The following is a 20,884-nucleotide window of genomic DNA, read 5'->3' as shown; positions in this document are numbered from 1 at the left end:
TAATAGTCATGTTTTGGTGCTCCGCCAGAGGGGAATCATCGTCTTCTTCATCCACATCATTCTTCGCCGCCCACATGACGAGGTTCGTCTTCTTCATCCACATCATTCTTCACCGCCCACATGATGAGGTGTGAGTAGTACGTCAATGTGGTGCTTCAAGGAACATATCAATAAATCCAGTAAGTTATTCAATAGATCCAGCAAGTTATTCAGCAGCTGCCCTGCGTTTCTCACTAAAATCAGCAACCAAACCCAGACTTTTGTCCTCCCATCCCATGTGACTATCAAAGCTGCAACTTCATTTACTATCTCAAATGCACTTTTAATAAGTATCTTATGTATGTCCCCAGAAGCCCGATTCTCTCAGTTGATTCTCGTATTTTATCACCAACGAACGTTTCACACATAAGAGCACAAAACAAGAAAGACCTGAATGATTCATTAATCCAAAGCTATTTTGCTCAAATAAAAGAGGGGCCGTTTCTTGACAAGCTACCGCATCGAATTTCTCCAAAAACGTCTCCTACTCAACAGGCTGCTGCTATAGTCTTTCGTAGAAAAGGAGTGTGGCTTCCGCACCCAAAACATCGTCCTCTGACACTTGTGATACATGGTCGTCTGAGACGTAAACCCAGTGCTTGCGACGACGTCCTACTTGATCATTAGCATCAGGAGTTGACACTACTCTCCGGTAAGCTGCATAATGCCCACCTCCGCATACACCATAGTGCTCAACGACAGCTGATAGCCTATACAGCTCCATCCTTGATGAGGACGGCGATGGTGAGGAAGAACTCAAAGCCACATCAGCATTTCCCTGAAAAGATAAAGAGGGTAAATGAATTGATCAGATAAGTAAAATTTTGTATGAAGGAATGTCATTATCATCATTATCCTTAGACAAATCAAGTAAAAAAGAAGTTCAAAAGCAGATAACTTGCCTCATTAAGTGAGTGGACACCACCATTTGTTACTTGATCCTTAGGTGCCTGACTTGATGAGTTCCCACCAGTAGGAAACATATTAATGGGCATGTGTGCATTTAGTTGCCGATAGAATTGGAGAGACGGCGTGTCATATCTTTGCACGTTCATAGCTGAAGGTCCAGGTCCCTGTCCAGTGGTGAATGTGCCTCCTGCAAATGGGGATAAATTGAGAAGTAAAGGAAAAGAAACGTGTCCCTGCAAGCAAAACGCGGATCATTCAGCCACAATTCATATGGAATGAATAGAAAGAGGCAATGTTTTATGTGTCTTTTTTAGTGCTTACCTGACGCTTTACGAGTTCACCATCAAAACTAATAGAAGCACGTAACAAATGAATGCACAAGATCTGGAAGAGGACATCAATAGGTGTCATGCCATTTTTAGATATTATTCTATGTAAGTTTCAGAAGGTGTATTTCAATAGTAGATACCTTCGGACAACGAGTGATAGCCAACTGCTTTGTGGCTTTTGAAGATACTGACCATGTTGTTTTCTCTGGACCAAATAAATGCTTGCAATTGCAACTATCATAGTCGACACAGGTGCGCAGTTTGTTAACTTTTTCCTGGTACAGATGTCAATATGAGGTACCGTCAAACTAAACTGTGAAACAAGTACAACTTCATAGAAAATATGGTCACAAAATTTTACCTCATCAACTTCTGATTGAAGAGAGAAATATTTGGCAGCAGCATTATGCCAACAATGATCACAACGGTAATTGTCAAGATGCTCCAACACAGTGAAATGCTTCAGGCAATCCACCAAACTACACCCATTAATCTGAATTTGGAAAGGAACAAAGCATTATGAATAATGCATGAACCGGAGTATCAACTGATGTACCCTGAATTAAACAAGCTCAGAAAGATTCACTTGGACATACAATATCTCCATTTATATCAGCCACGGGAGAGAGGGGCAAGCAGTGAAAATTCTCGAAGTCCAATGACAGCTGTGAGACATTAAACAAAATGAGGACAGAAAATCAACAGTTCTGACAAAACAAAATATGCATGGTTTCAACAACAATAGAAAAGAGCTAGCTACTCTCTCTGCTACTAGATATATGTAGTCGTAGAGAATTTAAAACAGACTTCTTAACTTCTATCGCTAATAATGTTGTGGAAATGTGGACTCATACAAGTCAGCGGTATGAACACAGAAAAAAACATGAGACACTGCAGGAAACAGCGGTCAGCCGAGGATTCCGGAAAGAGGTCAGCTAGAGCCAAAGCAAATGCATGCCGCATCCATAAGAAAGATTAGGGAAGTAAAGTCACTACATGTTATAGCCTATTAGCCCAGGATGATTCTTTAGCTGAGTCCATGTAGATCTAGGAGCGGTTCAATACAGCAGTCTAAGTAGTGCACATGGAGAACCGAGCGCTGGCTGGATGGCTAGAGCTTACAGGTGTAAGCTCGCCCACCCGCATTCGATCTGCAGGGATGTCTCATTTCTACCTAAATAGTACAGTTAAGGGAGAGAACTACGCCCTTTAACCACATTTTTTAAACTAGTGCATGTGGTTTCAATCAAACAAGAATTAAGTCTCTACCATCCAAAATTCTCTCACTCTAGTCAATTTCTATCCCTCTGTCCTCTAATACCATAATATCCTTCAAGCTATGAAGGCTGGCCACTTTTGGTAGTTCTCCCATGTGAACTATCTAACATTAGTAGATTCCATGAATACATATTTCATATATGCAATATATAGTCATATACTAACATCTAGCTAAAAACACACTAATGGTCCAAGATGTGTTTGAATTTGCCAACAAAAAATGCATCTAGGGTAGAAATAACAATAATTAAATACTCCCTCCGTCCCATAATATAAGAGCGTTTTTTACACTACATTAGTGTAAAAAACACTCTTATATTATGGGATGGAGGGATTAGTTCATAAACCACACGTTTAGAGTTACGAAAAAGAGGCATAGGTATCTACCACAGATGAACAATTTCTGCAAGATAATGTGCTGCCAATAGTCCCATCAAAGGGACCGAATATGTTTTGTTTCCAGCGCTTGCATTCAGGTTGGTTACCTTCCCTTTGCTTGTATACTTTGGAGTGGAACATGGTAATGTCTGCCAGAGAGCTCTTATATGGTACATAGCAATGGGAAAATTCATCCCTCAGTGATGTCAATAGATGAACAAAAGCTTCAGAAGCATCCTATGAGGGCAAAGTACTTCTTATCAAATCCTGGATATCATAGACAAGGTAGGATTTCTAGAGAAGAATAGATGGAACAAAGCATCATGCCTGCTGTCTGGTCAAATTGAAGTGACTAACATAGCAGCTCAAAGGATGCATTACGCTTTCTGGATTCAATACAATTTTTTGATCTCGAACTGTGCTCAAGTCTGCACACATATACGCAGATTCATTAAGTAGTAAAAGAAATTTTAGACACACAAGATAGCACTTTATGAACAATAACAAAACAATGAGCTCGGACATCACAAATAAAGTATATAATTTAAGAAGAAAGAAAAAGAAAATGTTATTTGCAAAAGTTCTTCCAAATAGAAGCAGCAACGGAATGGAGCAACTGCATCATCAAGCACATTAAAACTATGAGCAGCGAGCAATCAATTGCACCAGGTATTACAGTTCCATTATATTGGAATTTAGCACTTGGTCCAACGGATCCATAAATGTGAACAATAAATTGGAGATTAGCTTGGGGATAAGTGGAAAACTGTGTTTAAAAGCCACAGTATGTATCCATTCCACCACCTGGGGACACATTGTGGGGACTATAGAGCCCGGTATTAAAACTACACAAATGCATTTACCGCTGATTCTAGATACACCACTGAATTCCCTAACAGTAAGCTTGAAGATGGTACAAAGTTTAACAGTCCATGTTACCAATATTACCTTTTAAAAGGGAACTTAGAGCAAGGATAAGAGGCATTCTTTCAGACTGTTCCTCGGGTAGCACATCATCACTTCCAAGTAAGTCGTCTAGAGAGGAGACGAAATGGTCGCAGCTAGCAAGTGCCTGTCGAGGAAACATTCTCTGGTTCAGCATGAACTCCAACCCGATAACGATACTCGCACACGATGCACACCGCAATATGGATTCAGTAAAAAAAGAAAGGTATGAGCTACCTGCAGGATAACATTGAGAAAGCAATTGTTGCCAAGATTTTGCAGGCCTCCGGTGTAGTACAGCCTCTCTGATTCGGAGGAGAACTTCCGGAGAAACCATTGCACGCCCAAACTGCTATTCAGCGCTCTGCACAACCCAGCAACTCCTATCCCCAGCGCAACAGCAACGGCTGTAAGACTGTAACCATGCCAGTGTCCCTGGCTAAGAGATAGCAGTAGATTGCCGTGCTCGAACTTACCCATGACTCGACTTGCCCTGCCCCACTATCCTTTGCATGAAACAGAATTCAGGAAGCCTAGATTTGTTTCCAATCCAGAGATTTCTGTTTAGCTATCCGATTCGCCGCACCTGAATCAGTGGAAACAGCTTTCGTCACATTTAATTTCAGAATCCACACGAACGAACCGAACTCTCGCAAAAAATCTAGGGGTTACTCTTACTTACCCAAAAAAGAAAAGAAAAGATAACAGTAAACGGCAGTACAGCACGAGTAGGAGGAGTCCCTGGCTGCGCCCCGTTGGCCGTCGGTGAGACCGCCGACGAGGATGAGGAGGCGAAGCAAGTAGGCCTCCCTTATTGTGTCCCGCTCGCCGTCTCTGGGGCCAGGGAGAGAAGAAGAGCAGACGAGGCTGGGAAGGGGAGGAATCCGCAAAGGCGGACAGGCAGAGGAGAAGAACTCCACGAAACGGGGTATTCGTAGGTGCTCAAGATCTAAACAGTGTCGATCTCGTCCGCTTGATCGCCAGTGCACGGCCCAGATCGTGTGAGACTAAAGACCCTGACCAACTTTGCGCAAGACCCTTTACACCCTTCGGTTCCATAATATGATGCCTATAGGGCTTTTTTTCCTGAAAAAATCAACCTTTGCAAACTTTGACAAAGTTTATAGAAAAACTTATTAATATCTACAATATTAAAAAAGTTAAAATATGAAACTACGTCTTATGATGAATCTAATGATATATGTTAGGCATTTTAGATGTAAATATTTTCCTCCATAAACTTGATCAAAGTTTGTGAGGTTTGACTTTTTACAAAAATCTATATGCACTACATTAATAGATGGAGAATTATTTTTCGACACTAGTATAGAGGGAACGTTACCTTGGTGCGAAGAAACGTTTGCTCACCAGGGGGTTCAAGGCGACGATCAACCGACGTTGAAACATTTTCTCGCCGAGATGAATCAGAGAGACGATCGGCCTGGCGCTGAAATGTTCGCTCTCCGGGCCTCCTACATGCCTCGTTAGCTCTAAGCCATAAACAGCCCACCCCACCCCCTTCCCTCTACTCACCTTCTTCCTTGGCAAAAATGCGCCCAAATCAAGAGGAACGATCTCCTTCCTCCCTGCATCATGCCTCCATGGATTCAAGGCAAACTGCGGCAAGGAAATCCATTGATTCAGCCCTGAAAAATTCAGCTGGGAGATAAATTCACTCCCCCAAGTGCCCCTTTAGAAGCCCCATCATCTACAATAAATCTGTAAAAATATTGTATAATCTGGACTTGTTTGTTATATAGAGTGGGGTCACAAAACAAAATTGGGGGGAATTTTACCCTTACAAAGGCAATATTTTTTTTGTGAATATGTAAAGTTTGTGTGTCTTTCATTGATAGAAGAAGTTGAAATGAGAACAAAGGGGGTATATCACATGGCTATTCAAGGATAGTGTAAATATGATGTTCGAAGCATAGAGGCATAGGATGATCGGCCGAAACAGAAACTACGACACAATGTAAACTATCCTGACCAAGAGAAACAACCCGAACCGAAACGACTTCCCGAGTCTTGAATATCATCACCGTCATCACCGGGTACGCCACAAGCAAACAAGATGATGCCTTATGAAGGCGAATGATACATCTTTTTCTTTGTTTCGGAGCGGGCTGCGTACTATTACCACTACGTTCATTTTCTGGCCTTCATGCCGAGTCTTCCTCCACCGCCAACTCGACGTCGTCATAACCAATTTCAATCAAACCTCCATGCTCACTGACGTTGTTGTCGTCTGATCCGAAGAACCGGACCTGGGGCACAGAGGAAGGTCGTGGCAGCGCCTCCAAGAATGGGATGGCACCCGCAGGTGTCGCCACTGCCAGCATGAGCAAGCCAAGCATGGATTTCACCCTGACTTATAGCCGAACAATCCCAAAACCGTTGGGACAGATCCGAAGACGAGGAACATGTCGCAAGCTGGGCCGCCACATCCAGAAAGAGAGATATGCTCGCTGCCAAAGGGTGACAACGAGGGCCGCTAGACACACGAGCATTGGATCTAGCGGAGGAGGGCGAGGTAGGGGGTGATGGTTAGGGTTGGAGAGGCGACAACAGAGCCTAGAGAGCCAACACACGAGAAACGATGACAGCTAGCAACATTGACAAACTAAGATCTGGACTGATGATGCCGAAACCGCCAAGATGCTAGCAAGCCAAGGAAGCCGGAAAGGGTATAGCTTCCAGAACACCAGGGTCGGAGCTGCAACAGGAAGGACGTCGACAACCCATGGAGAACCTAGGTCCAAACCCGTCGAGCCTAGAGCAGCTATGGCAAGATCCACCATGTGGGTCGCCAAGGACCCCTAGACCCGCGCCACCACCCAGCACAACGGTTGCCTTGCAGGCCCGCACGGGCCCAGATCAGGCCCGCCTATAGCACCAGCACACAAAGCAACCACCGCGCATCATAACGGTCGCCTATTCCCCTGTGTCGCCTGGGAGGGCGAGCGGGGGTCAGGAGGGTCAGTTTCGGACGTAGCCATGGTATATACGGCACAAGTAGACCTCCATTACTGAGGCCAGGGAGAGAAGAAGAGCAGACGAAGAATCCACGAAGGTGAATAGGCGATCGTAAGAACTCAACAAGAAGGGGTATCCGTAGGTGCCCAGGATCTAAACAATGTCGATTTTGTCCGCTCCATGCGAGTGAGACTAACGACCCTGACCAGCTCTGGACAAAACCCTTCGTGTTGTTTTTCGCAAACCTTGCCTAAAAGGGGAATTTGATTCTAACCTGAAAATCAGACAGAGTTCGTGTTGAACCTATACGCCCCCAAGCTACATGAACAGAAGCAAACCAGACTCGAATACAATGAAAGAAGAATTGATGATGCCTTACACCATCAATTAATCAGACTATGGGATGTGTTTTGGTTAGAATACCACCTTATAACGCTTCAAATCTACATAGGAGTATCTTCTATGGAGTTTCTAAGAACCGGCGGTTTTGCGAAGATTGCTTGCGAACCCGTGCCTTCTAGCTGAATCATGGACCGTTTTGCAGGTATAACACTCCATTTTGTTCTCTAGGGTTCACATCTTCTTTTGCTCTCAGAGGCGTCGAAGCCAAGTTCTTGATAATCGCAGCAGATAGATCAAACTCAGCTTTGTACTTGCAGCAGCTGGCCTCGATCCACTGCTCTGCAAGGCTTGTTGATACATTGTCTTGGCTGTCCCTCTCATGTTCTTCAATCGCTGGCCTTATCTCGTCGTACAGGGCATCGATTTCGGCAGTCGCCTGCTTCTTCACTTCCTGCGACATTGGATCAGAAAAAGAGCCATTACTGTGCAATATTTAGAGCTTTCCGCTGCAATTTTCAGGACTAGTGGGTTACTGCTAGTTTTTACCTCACAGAACAATATCTCCTGGCGTGCCGCAGCTGATGCTAACCGGTCACAAATATCTGCAACATTCAATTGCTTGCGCAGACCACGTTTAGCTTTGCCACCACGAAATTTGGGTGTGGGTCTCACCAGGACCAATTCGGTATGATGGTTATTGTTCTGGGGAGAACTTTGATTCTCAAGCTTCGCAACTTTATGCATTGAATTTTGTGTGGTGTCATCAGAATATTGTGTGCCATATTCGGGCAATCCATTCTCCATAATATCAACTCCCACTGGAACAGCTATCAGTGGTTCAATAGTCATTGGTGTGAGTTCATCTGAGCTAGCCGTCAATGGTTCAACACTCAATGGCGTGAATTCATTTGAGCTTGCAATCTCAGGATTCTCAGTGGCATGCACTATGTTGCTGTTATTTTCTTGGGTGACTGGCTCATCTTTTGCTAGAATGGTGTCGTTCGGAATGCTTGTATGTTCGTCATCAGTAGAGTCATAAAGAGGGATATTTTCAACAGAAAACCTGCCATTAAAGATGGAAAATATTTGCTGCTTAACTGGTGCACAGAACCGTTGATATTTTAGCACTTCAAACAATAAAAGTTTACTTATCACAACAAGTCGACATGGGCAACAGAGGTCTGAATTTTTATGTATTACCTAGTATTTTCAATTATTTGTGATGTAAGTATTTACTGTTTAACTGGTGCTCGGGATTGTTGTCTCCATCAATATTTCAGCACTTCGAACAATAAAAAGTTCACTTATGGACAAGTTGATTTGGGCAACAGAGGTCTGAATATGTTTACTAACCAGTGGGTTCTCAATGCTGATAAATCAAGACATTAAAGTAGCAATGACTAGTTGAGGAGTAGTGAAAGGTTCTGGTGAGGTCTCTATTACCCGCACAAAAGGTTGATGGCAAATAGAGTCATCCAAGTAGCGAAAATTATCTAAGCAATATGTATCCTTTGGGCAAACCAGATTCTAATTAGCAAATTGTCCAGGTAAGTAAAATGACAGATTCTCATCAGCCTATGTCAATTAAGCAAAATTCTAAACGACCATCGGTGTGTCAACTTTTATTCCGTACAGCAGACTAACATGCAAGCACAAGGTTACCACAGAAGACTAACATACAAGCACAAGCTTACCTGTCATCATCATCTTCCCACAGGTATGTGGCCTCCTAAAACATGACAGACAACAAAGCACGCATTAGGCAAGTGTCGGACGTTCCAAATATTGACTTAAAAGGAGGATCCAACAATGACCACAAATAAAGAAGTCCTATTAATGAAAGATGACTGGTTCGCTACACTACTTTAACCATGTGACTATTGCAAATAGTGCTCCCAGTTACACTACAATCTCCCGAGAAGGACAGCACAAAAGAATTTTTAGATGAAGCAACACAAAATAGTTGTGTCAGCACGCATGCAAAGGCGGCAAGCCAAAGAACTATCAATGTTTTTGTTCTGAGCATCATCAGTCTACTGGAGAGAAGGGCCAAACTCTACAGTAAATCCCTGCAGCTTTAATTGGATGGTCAGAAAGGTAACAGTTCTTTCTTTTGTCAAACCCTACTGTCAAAACTGAAGCTGAAATAGGATCTTCTCTTAAGTTAATGAGATGTGTTACAGCATATTGTTCCACCCACCTGGAAACCACGTGATTTTGCCCCAAGAAACCCTGAACATCCGGTAGCTCCACAGAGGCACCGCACCATCACACCACCAAACCACTCAAAATTATAGTCATAGGATAATTCCGTTCCAATAGGAATATCTTGCTTTGCAAAAATGCCAACTCTTACTTCCCCGAGGACAGTCCATTTTCTTGTCTCACAGTTCGGCTGGCTGCACGTACAATGACAAACTGTTTCATTTTATCACTAAGATGGAAAAGGAAGCAAAAAAATCTAATGATGAAATAATGAAAAGAAAAGAAACAAAATAGTAAAGGACTGTGTGTTTGCTACAAACATACCACGAATGGTTGATAAATCTGGCCAGACTCCCTTTCTTTGTTGCATCAATAGACTCATCAGCATTGAGGTAAATAATATAAGACTCCGTTAAACCTAATGTGGAACAGCAGAGAAATTACTAAATAGAGGGCAAAAGGTGCCACAATTCCATTACTGGAAGGAGTGTTGTAACTGTGTACCCTGGTCTTCATATGTTTGAGATCTCCGCTTGGCTTCCTTCCATGATATTACTTCTCCACAATATTCAATAACAAATTGTCCAGCCTACAAATACCATTAAGACAAAAGACATACTTGAGTAAATGGGATGTGAGCAGAACAAACATAAAAGTAGATGTAGTCACCGACTCACTGTAATATTTTCATCAGCCAAAAGACCCCATCCACGCCCTTCAGTTTTTACCAGCCTTGTCCTAGCATATTGACTTTTTTGAAATCGCTACAAAGACGAAAAATGATGAAATGACAAAAAAAAGTTGTAAATAAACTGGAGAACACATCAAGTAACTTCTAGCACAATTTACCACTAGTTCATATACAGCATTGCCATGATATGCATCAGTAGGAGATGATGCGGCAGATAAAAGATTCACCATATTGCAACACTTCACTTTAAAACCCCGTCAAAAGTTTGAAAAGCAATAAAAAGGCATTTAATTTCGTGGTTATAATTGGTAGCAGGATTTGAACTCGGAGTGATATAGAACCTCCAAAGGATTTGACGGAGGACTTCCTAAATTTAGCAACGATCCTTAGACATCTAAATACTGGTTCAACTAAAGCAAACTGTGCATACACATCTTTTTCCTTCTTGCCAGTAGCTCCGTGCAAATCAACATGAACACAGATCAGAAAAAATAACCAAACAATCACACAGTGGTAGCACCAATATGGCAATACCTAACAAAAAAAACGTGAGAAACACTAACCTGGTTCTTGCAGTATACACCACAGCGGCAATAGCCAGGCGTGCACTCTGTGTTAGTCGAGACATTCCAGCACCTCTCTCCACATGCGCTATCTGGATCCATCAAATCATACTGGCACTCGCATACAGCTATGTCCTCCTCCTTCTGCCGCTTGTGCCTACAAGCAGCAATACACCAGTATGGGATTTGCATTCGTTTGTAAAACTGCAAGGCACGATGCTTCCTTCCACGGTGGGTTGATAATAGGAACAAAAAGTATATACAACAAAACTATCAACCTTCTGTATGAAAAATCATTAGTCTCGATATGGATGTAAAGTGGTGCCTCTGTAGGCTCTTCCTCCTGAAATAGAAACAACTCCAAGAGTTCAGTACAGAGATAACAAAATCACCCTGAGACCGTTCAGGAGGGGGGGCGGGGGGGGGTGGAGGGAAGAATGTGTTTTGAGCCAGCAGTAATACCATTTCTGATACCAATTCTTGGACGGTGGAACAACAGGACCTCGACCTAGAAAATAGGGGAACTGATCAACTAACTGAGGCTGCAATTAGCATGTTAAAGTGGTGGACGACCGAGTACCGGAAGAAAAATCTTCGAGCGATTTGTGTAATCGTGGCCCGTTCAACAATGTGAGTGGGATTCATAATCCATTGATTGGGGGAGAAACGGAACTAGGGCATACCAGGGAGTCTGGATCAAAGTGGTGGAGGAGGTCCTGCTGCTGCTGCTGGTGGTGGTGGCGCGTCCCGTCCGCTACTTCCAGTCGCGTCAAATCACCGCCCCCTCGGCGTCCGAGCTCCGGCCGCCGCCTTTGTCCAACACCGCTGCTTGCAAGGCCCGAGGTGGGAGGCTTGCTCCGCCCGCCGCCGAGACGACCCCGAAGCCCCGCCGCCGGGAGGTGCCCCGACGCCTCTGGCCTGGTCTCGAATAACAAGCAGCAGAGGGAGGCCAGAGGCCAGCGAGGGGGGCGGTGAGTCGGTGAGGGAGGGCGGGGCGGCGAGGGAGCAGGCGGTGAAGGGAGGCAGGGCGGCGCGGCGTGGGAGATGGACGCGTGGAGCTGTACGCCTGCTAGTGATCGAAAACGTATAGCCGCATTACGCCTACTCAGCTGCAATACATTAATCCTCAAAAGAAAAACTGCAATACATTATTAATAAGATTAAATAAAACCGCAAGACATTAATACCCCCTCTATCAGCGTCAACTACAATTTCGAACTGAGGAAGTACATTATTTTTTTGTGCCCTTTTTTGAAACTTCGGAAGCTTTTATTGAATCAAAGAAGTGTTAAATCGTCCACCAAACCCTTCAAAATAAAAGCCGCCTGCTCATCAACCCACAGGGAAGGTGGATCCGACACCGCTAGCCTAGCTAAAACATGAGTGATAGAGTTTACCTCACTAGGGCAGTGAACAAAAGACACCGGAGTATAGCCTATGATAAGGACCAAATAATCCGAATAGATCGTCGCTGCGCCCAATGATGTGAAGCCCCCATTGTTCATAGTATTAATCACCTCCAGGCACTCCGACTCCAAGACGAGCTTGCTAATTTCCATCTGTTGCGCCAACAGGAGGCCATGTTGTAGTGCATATGCTTCCATTATCCCTGCATCTGCAACATGCTCTAACTTTTCATTTGATGCCGCGACGAAACCACCTTTATGATCCCGTAGAACAGCTCCTATAGCACCCTGGAGAGCATCTACATGGAAAGCTGCATCTACATTTAACTTCACAAAACCCTCTTGTAGTTTCCTCCATCCTTCTGACCTCACTTCCGAGCTCTTCTTAGTCGCCTTGAAGTAATTTGCTGACAGCGCACGCGATCGACAATGCGGACCAAGCCGGGGCCTGCACTTTCTCCCCGTGGACGTGTTGTCGTCGTTCCCACCATATGTACCAGATGCCCAGTAGGATCAGAAATTGGGCCGAGACATCTGTTATCATAGTCTGACGTGTGGGAGCACATAAAATATAATTCAGAGTTGCCGATCCCGCCTTGTCTGTATCACACGCCTATTCTAAGAACCTTTCCAGCTTCAGACATCTCCAGATTTCCGCTGCCCTTGGGCAAGTAAAGAGTGAGTGCATAATGTCCTTGCATCCACCCGCACACATAGGACAGCTATCAGACGTGTCAATGTGACGATTTGCCAAAAGCCCATAGCATGGTATGAAACCGTGTAGTACCTTCCATGCGTGGATCTTGATCTTTGCCGGAGCTTGCGATTTCCAAAGCTTTGTCCACACAGGGTAGCGTCGGGATGGCTCCCCTTCTGTTCGTTCATACCATCGGGCAAATTGGTGGTCCCACTCCACATAATAAGCTGATCTCACCGAGAAAATATGGTTCTTTGTAAACCTCCAGGCCATGAAGTCTTCCATCATTTCATGTGGTGCCAGCGGTAGTGAAAGAATTATATGCGCATCTACCGGCCAAAACACATTGTTTATCAACTCTTGATCCCACAAACCGGTGACAGGATTAATTAGTTCTGAAACCTTAGGTAGAAGGGTCCCTCCTCGTGGTGTAATGACACGCCCATCAGCACTAGATTGTATCCACGAATCAGATCAAATATTCACTTGCGATCCATCCCCTATGCGTCATATTGCACCTCTCTTGAATGTGTTAATTCCAGCGCAAATACTTTGCCATGTGTACGAGCTTCCAATCTTCAACATAGCATCCAATAACTTCCCATCTGGATAATATTTGACCCTCAAAATGTGTGCACATAGAGAGTCAGAGTTCTCGAGCAACCTCCAAACCTGTTTAGCAAGTAGAGCTAGATTAAAATTGTGTAAATCCCTGAACCCCAAACCTTCCCTCTATTTAGGTACACAAATCTTCCACCATGCTGCCTAATGGATACGCTTGTGGTTGTCGTCATCTCCCCACCAGTATTTCGATATTGCATCCGTCATTCCTTTGCAAATTTTCTTTGGAATTTTGAATACAGACATCGCGAACACCGGCATGGCTTGAGCAGCAGACTTAATTAGCGTCTCTTTCCCTCCTGTGGAGAGCAACTTCTCCTTCCAACCTATTACCGGTTGATTTACTCTGTCAATGAGATACTCAAAAGAGTCGCTCCTATCCATCCCACCATGGATGGTAGACCTAGATATTTATCATTAAGGGCTTCCGTGTTAATATTTAAGTGCTGACATATCACAACTTTCTCCTCCACTGGGGTGTTTGGACTGAAGTATATACTAGATTTAGCATCATTGACCAACTGCCCCGAGCTGGCACAATAATCATCAAGCACCCTTCGAAGACACGCCGCATTGGGACCATTTGCTTTCATTAGAATTAAGGAGTTGTCAGCGAACATCAGGTGTGAGATTTGCGGTGCCTCCCTACATACCTTGACCCCTATCAACATGCCATTGTTCTCCTCCGACTGAAGCATGCTGGATAGTGGGACAAGGATCACCTTGTCGTAGCCCACGTGTTGGGGTAAAAACATCGGTGCTCTCCGAGTTATATCTGACATTATAAGACACAGATGACACACACTCCATGATCAATTCGATCCACTGTTCCGCAGAACCAAGCCTTTGCATCATCCTCTTAAGAAGCACCATTCAACTCGATCGTATGCCTTATGCATATCGAGTTTTACTGCACATAAACCAGACTTTCCTTTCTTCCTCTTGATAGTATTGACATAGTCATACGCAATGAGTATGTTATCAGTGATCAATCTTCCAGGGACAAATGCGCTTTGAGTAGGACCAATGACCTCCGGAAGTATCACCTTAAGCCGATTAGAAAGCATTTTCGAGATGATTTTACATACAACATTACACAAGCTAATCGGCCTGAACTGTGAGACGCTTGTAGGACTATCAACTTTTGGAATCAACACTATAGTCGTACTGTTCCACCCCTTTGGGATAGTGCGTGAGTTAATTGCCTCGAGGACCTCTTTCACTAGATCATCCTTTAACATACTCTATAACCTTTTGTAAAACGTAGTGTAGCGACCAGACCTCAAACAGTCTGATCTCTGTGCTCCGGTGTCATCCCTGGATCAGTAATGCTGACACCACACAGTACTCGGAGGATTTATAGCAGAGTAGCAATCACACACTTATTACATCGAGTGTCTCAAAAGAGAACTTATTACAATAAATATGGCTTAAGGCCATCTAGTGACGATAACAGCGGAAGGCTTGGAAGATAAGTGAGTCCATCAACTCCAACGGCATCACTGAGTATAGAACCACGACCTAAAAACTCCTTAATCGTCGTCTGAAAAGTCTGCAACATTAACGTTGCAGCCCGAAAACGGGTCAGCACATGGAATATGCTGGCAAGGTAACACATAGAGAGTAATGGAATGCAACAGCTATACTATATGCATATTTGGCTGGTGGAAAGCTCTATGGTTACTGTTTTTGCGTAAAGCCAATTTTTTCCCTACTTCAAAGGAATAAAATTAATTACTATCATGGTGGTTGTTAAACATTGAGAATGGTTGACAGCATTCTCAATCCCAATTAAGTATCATCATTAAAACCCATCAAAATTAATTTAGAGTAACATGTTGAGATTCACATGATAATCCAGGTACTAGATACTCAAGATGTCCATAACCGGGGACACGGCTAACCATGATTAGTTTATACACTCTGCAGAGGTTTGCGCACTTTTCCCCACAAGACTCGATCGCCTCTGTTTGGTTTCTCGCACTACATGGTGTTTGAGAAACGGATGACCGAGACACAGTCTTTCAGAAGCGCTAGCACCTTACGGCGGGTAGACCGGTACACCTACTTTCCCCTACATCCGCTAGTCTACCACTGTAAGAGTTCGCACAACTTAGTCAACTATGCCAGAGCCCATAATGGCTTGTGGCTGCACACGGAAGTTTCTAGTATGAATAATCTCATGATCCCTTTGAGCCTGGGTGGCGGTCCAATAAAAACAGGCAAGTCCTGGTAACCCCAGGTGCCTCAATCCACCCAGATGTGTGTTAGGTTGCCACCTTAGATAAACCCTTAATTATCAATCTCACATCTGTCATGGATATCACTCACCCAATCCACGTCTACTAGTATAGCATGGCATAATGAGCAAACGTAGAAGTAACGTAGAAGTAACTCCCAAAGGTTTGATAATAAACAGGTAATAGGTACTACCTCATCTACTTCCCATCCCACAATTTAATTAGATCCTAATCATGCAATGTGTGAGGATTGATCTAATGCAATAAAACTGGGTTGTAGAAAAAGGTATGATCAAAGTGTTACTTGCCTTGCTGATGATCCGCGTAACCTAGAGATTCGAAGTAACAGGCGGCGCACTCCGGGTATTCTATCGCAGACAAACAACAAGCATACAATAAGTACTCATCTAATGCACAGGTAAAACTCAAATAGAAGATCTAACCAGAAAGTTCAACTTAAGAACCCTGGGCAAAAAGAATCAAATCGAACGAAGCAAAAGAAATCAAACGGCGAAAGAAAACAACTTCGTTCTAGTAATCTGGATCTAGGGCAAATTTTACAGTAGCAAAAACTTGTTTAAGTTGATTATTCGGAAAGAGGGTTTCGAGACGAAACTCCAGGCGCTTGAATCGCCTGATTCCGATAAACGAGCGAAAAGTTATACTAAAACGAAAATCGGATCAGAAATCGCGATCAGAAAATAACCGCGGAACGAAAAAAACGACGAACAGAATTTTTTTTAAAAAAAAACTGCACGGAAAACGAGCGGCGAACCTCGAAAGGCGCGCGCTCCGCGGCGGGCGGCGGGGGCGGCTAGAGGCGGCGGCGGGCGTAGGGTTAGGGTTTCGGGGCGGCGGCTGGGCTCTCCTCGGGCCGGGGCGGCGGCTTATATAGCCTAGGCCGGCGGAGTCCAGGCCGAATACGGCCCGTAGTCGGTTCGCGTTTTTTTTAAATCCGCTCGGAAGAAAAATAAAAAGAAATACTAAACGGACTCCAAAAATCACGAAATAAATTTTGCCGGGTTCCTAAAATCAAGCCCGATAAAGTGAACATTTATCTGGGCCCAAACTACAACTTTGAAAAACGCGCATTTTTCCTAAATTAATAAAAATACCGAAAAACTCCGAAATAAAACTTATTTGATTTTTTTATTAAATCCTCAATATTTCTATATTTTGGGAAAGTCATTTTATTCCCTCTCTCATATTTTTGTAATAGAAATAATTGATGATAAAATAAATAAAATCAAATGATCCTGTTTACATAATTTGAGAAAACTCAAATATGTAAATAACGAAATCCCCAACTCTCTCCGTGGGTCCTTGAGTTGCTTAGGATTTTCTAGGATCAAAACCAAAAGCAAAATAAAATATGATATGCATGATGACCTAATGTATAACATTCCAAATTGAAAATTTGGGATGTTACAATGGGATGTTACAAACCTACCCCCCTTAAGATGAATCTCGCTCTCGAGATTCGGGTTGGCTAGAAAATAGGTGAGGGTGGTCTTTGAGCAAATCTTCCTCTCGCTCCCAGGTGGCTTCATCCTCCGTGTGGTGGCTTCACTGAACTTTGCAAAACTTGATAACCTTGCTACGAGTAACTCGGCTGGCAAACTCAAGAATCTTGACTGGTTTCTCCTCATAGGTCAAATTATTATCCAACTGAATTGCTTCTAATGGTACTGTGTCTTTCAAAGGTATGTCAGCCATCTCCGTGTGACACTTCTTCAACTGAGAAACGTGGAACACATCATGAACTCCTGTCAATCCTTTTGGCAATTCCAACTTGTAAGCCACTTCTCCCATACGCTCCAAAACTCGATATGACCCTATAAATCGTGGTGCTAACTTCCCCTTAACTCCAAAACGCTTAATCCCTCGAAGTGGGGATACTCTAAGATAAACTCTGTCTCCAACTTCGTAAACTGTCCCCTTGCGTTTAGAATCTGCGTAGCTCTTCTGCCTGGACTGGGCTACCTTGAGCCTATCGCGAATCAACTTCACCTTTTGTTCAGACTCTTTAATCAGATCTGGTCCAAACAACTGGCGGTCTCCAATTTCGTCCCATGACAACGGTGTCCTGCACCTTCTTCCGTACAAAGCTTCGAAAGGTGCCATCTTCCAACTGGTCTGATAGCTATTATTGTAAGAGAACTCTGCATATGGCAAATTATCGTCCCAACTAGATCCATAATCTAGCGCACAAGCTCTCAGCATATCCTCCAAAATCTGATTGACTCTCTCGGTCTGTCCATCTGTCTGCGGATGAAAAGCTGTACTAAATTCTAGCCTAGTACCCAAATCTCATGCAACTGCTTCCAGAACTTTGAGGTAAACTGGGTTCCTCTATCTGATACGATGCTCCTCGGAACTCCATGCAAACATACGATCCTGGTCATGTATATCTTTGCCAACTTAGCACTGGTGTAAGTGGTCTTTACTGGGATGAAATGAGCTACTTTCGTCAATCGATCGACTACAACCCAAATCGAGTCATAACCTGAACGAGCCTTGGCAATCCCGTGATAAAATCCATGCCTAGCTTATCCCACTTCCATTCGGGTATCGGCAATGGTTGCAACAATCCTGCTGGCTTCTGATGCTCTGCCTTTACTCTCTGACATACGTCACAAACTGCTACATACTCCGCAATATCCCTTTTCTTTCCGGTCCACCAGAAAATATCCTTCAAATCCAAATACATCTTGGTATTTCCTGGGTGAATCGAATACGGTGAATCATGGGCCTCTTGCAGAATCAACTTTCTAATTTCCGGGTTATTGGGCACATAAACACGGTCTTCAAACCATAGGGTGTCGTGCTCATCCTCACGAAATCCTTTAGCTTTTCCTTTGCTCAGTTTCTCCTTTATAGCGGCAATCTCTTTGTCAGTTTTCTGAGCTTCTCTGATTTTATCCATCAAAGTTGACTGAATTTCCAATGCTGCTACATAGCCTCTCGGAACTATTTCCAAACATAGTTCACGGAAATTTTCTGCTAACTCCTTAGGTATTTCTCCCGTCATTAGTCTATTGACATGGCTCTTGCGGCTTAATGTATCAGCTACTACATTAGCTTTTCCAGGATGGTAATGTAATTTCATATCATAATCCTTGATAAGCTCCAACCATCTCCTTTGTCTGAGGTTCAACTCCTTCTGCGTGAAAATGTACTTCAAACTCTTATGATCCGTGTACACCTCACAACGATTTCCAATGAGGAAATGTCTCCATGTCTTCAATGCATGCACTATGGCTGCTAACTCCAAATCATGCGTAGCATAATTCAATTCGTGGGGCTTCAGTTGTCGTGAAGCATACGAAACAACTCTTCCTTCCTGCATAAGCACTGCTCCAAGTCCTCGACGTGAAGCGTCGCAATACACCTCATAATCCTTGGTTTGATCTGGCAAAATCAACACTGGTGAGGTAACCAAACGTTTCTTCAATTCCTGGAAACTAGCCTCACACTCCTCAGTCCATTTGAACTTAGTATCCTTCTTCAGCAACTCCGTCATAGGCTTTGCAATCTTTGAGAAATTCTCAATAAATCTCCGGTAGTATCCTGCGAGTCCAAGAAAACTCCGGATCTCTCCAACTGTTGTTGGTGCTTCCCACTTGGTCACGGTTTCAACTTTAGCGGGATCTACTGCTATACCTTCTCCAGATATAACGTGTCCGAGGAATCCTACTTCCTTCAACCAAAATTCACATTTGCTAAACTTGGCGTATAATTGGTGTTCTCTGAGCTTTCCAAGTACCAAACGCAAATGCTCCTTATGCTCCTCTTCATTCTTCGAATAAACCAGGATATCATCAATGAACACTACGAAGAACTTATCCAAAAACTCCATAAACACTTTGTTCATCATGTTCATAAAATAGGCAGGCGCGTTAGTCAGTCCAAATGACATAACAGTATACTCATACAGCCCATACCTGGTGGTAAAAGCTGTCTTCGGAATATCCTGTTTTCGAATCTTCAACTGGTGGTATCCTGATCGCAAATCGATCTTGGAAAACACTTTAGCTCCTTGCAATCGATCAAACAGATCATTGATCATTGGTAGTGGGTACTTGTTCTTGATCGTTACTTCGTTCAATCCTCGATAATCAACAACCATCCTTAACGATCCATCCTTCTTCTCCACTAGAAGTACTGGTGATCCCCAAGGCGAAGAACTTGGGCGAATATATCCCTTATCCAGTAACTCCTTAATCTGCTTCTTAATTTCCACCAAATCCTTTGCTGGCATCCTATATGGTCTCTTCGATATTGGCCCAGTGCCTTGCAAAAGCTCAATCAAAAACTCAATGTCTCTATCCGGTGGCATGCCTGGCAACTCTTCGGGAAATACATCAGGAAAATCCTTTACCACTGGTACTTCCTCCTGCACAACTCCCGATAAGGAATTTACTTGTGTCCTGTTTGGCGTATGTCGGGATACATACTTGATCCTTCTTCCTTCTGGCGTTGTGAGCAAAATTGTCTTACTGGCGCAATCAATGTTTCCTTCATACATCGACAGCCAATCCATACCAAGAATCACATCCAGACCTTGGGATTCCAAAATAATTAAATCCGTTGGAAAAACATGCCTTCCTATACTTAATGGCACTTGAAAACATCCTTGACTGGCCATTACTCCGCTCCTGGTGAGCTTACTAGCATAGGTGTTTTAAGAATCCTAGTGGGCAGGCTATACTTCTCCACAAATCCCCTTGATATGTATGAATGCGATGCACCAGTATCAAAAAGAACGAGTGCAGTAAATGACTTAACAAAAAACTTACCCATTACTGCATCGGGCTGAGCTTCAACCTCCTCCACATTAACGTGGTTCACCTGTCCCCTGTTGAAAGGGTTCGGCTTCTTTCCAGAGCTTCCATTGCCGTTTTGTCCTTCAGGACAGTCATTTGCATAATGTCCTGGCTTCGAACACTTATAGCAAGTGACGTGGCTCAAGTCCTTCTTGGCTGGGGTTGATGGGGTGCTGCGGTTCTGTCCATTACTTCCTCCATTCCCATTACCATTCTTGATGCCATTGTGATTGTGCGAGCTACCTACTCCATGGGTATGCTGAAAATGTCCTCCTGGTCTAGGGGTAAAACGAGGCTTCTGCTGAGCTCCTGAATTATACTTTCCTTGTCCATACTTCCTCTTGCGGTTCTCAATTTGCTGCTGCTTCCCTTCAATCATAAGAGCATGATCTACCAACTCCTGGTAGTTGTTGAAGGTGGCTACCATCAACTGCATACT

The 20,884-nt window shown here is 43.7% G+C and overlaps 2 protein-coding genes across 3 annotated transcripts; both read right to left on the bottom strand.

Moving 5' to 3' along the window:
- Window positions 1–416: 416 nt before the first annotated feature.
- LOC125538240 (ubiquitin carboxyl-terminal hydrolase 27) lies at window positions 417–4,798 on the bottom strand. 2 transcript variants are annotated; one of them, XM_048701516.1, is made up of 12 exons: window positions 4,561–4,798; window positions 4,355–4,464; window positions 4,116–4,261; window positions 3,882–4,005; window positions 3,261–3,361; window positions 2,943–3,170; window positions 1,874–1,942; window positions 1,639–1,770; window positions 1,418–1,552; window positions 1,270–1,332; window positions 942–1,181; window positions 417–817 (listed from the first exon to the last, which is right to left on the bottom strand). In XM_048701516.1, exons 2-12 carry the CDS (start codon window positions 4,356–4,358, stop codon window positions 542–544), a joined length of 1,518 nt encoding a protein of 505 aa, XP_048557473.1. In that variant the 5' UTR covers window positions 4,359–4,464; window positions 4,561–4,798; the 3' UTR covers window positions 417–541. The 2 variants fall into 2 exon arrangements, with proteins under 2 accessions (XP_048557473.1, XP_048557472.1); XM_048701515.1 differs by having other exon boundaries at window positions 4,116–4,464.
- A 2,302-nt stretch (window positions 4,799–7,100) lies between these two features.
- LOC125538241 (histone-lysine N-methyltransferase ASHH1) lies at window positions 7,101–11,721 on the bottom strand. The gene is made up of 11 exons (XM_048701517.1): window positions 11,339–11,721; window positions 11,118–11,163; window positions 10,934–10,998; window positions 10,656–10,812; window positions 10,079–10,165; window positions 9,906–9,990; window positions 9,726–9,819; window positions 9,397–9,595; window positions 8,891–8,925; window positions 7,743–8,259; window positions 7,101–7,647 (listed from the first exon to the last, which is right to left on the bottom strand). Exons 2-11 carry the CDS (start codon window positions 11,118–11,120, stop codon window positions 7,381–7,383), a joined length of 1,509 nt encoding a protein of 502 aa, XP_048557474.1. The 5' UTR covers window positions 11,121–11,163; window positions 11,339–11,721; the 3' UTR covers window positions 7,101–7,380.
- Window positions 11,722–20,884: the final 9,163 nt, after the last annotated feature.

The sequence above is a fragment of the Triticum urartu genome, chromosome 2, assembly GCF_003073215.2.
Source record: "Triticum urartu cultivar G1812 chromosome 2, Tu2.1, whole genome shotgun sequence".
NCBI lineage: Eukaryota > Viridiplantae > Streptophyta > Magnoliopsida > Poales > Poaceae > Triticum > Triticum urartu.
The sequence above is the reverse complement of the archived record's forward strand: the minus strand, read 5'-3'. Positions and strand labels throughout refer to the sequence as shown.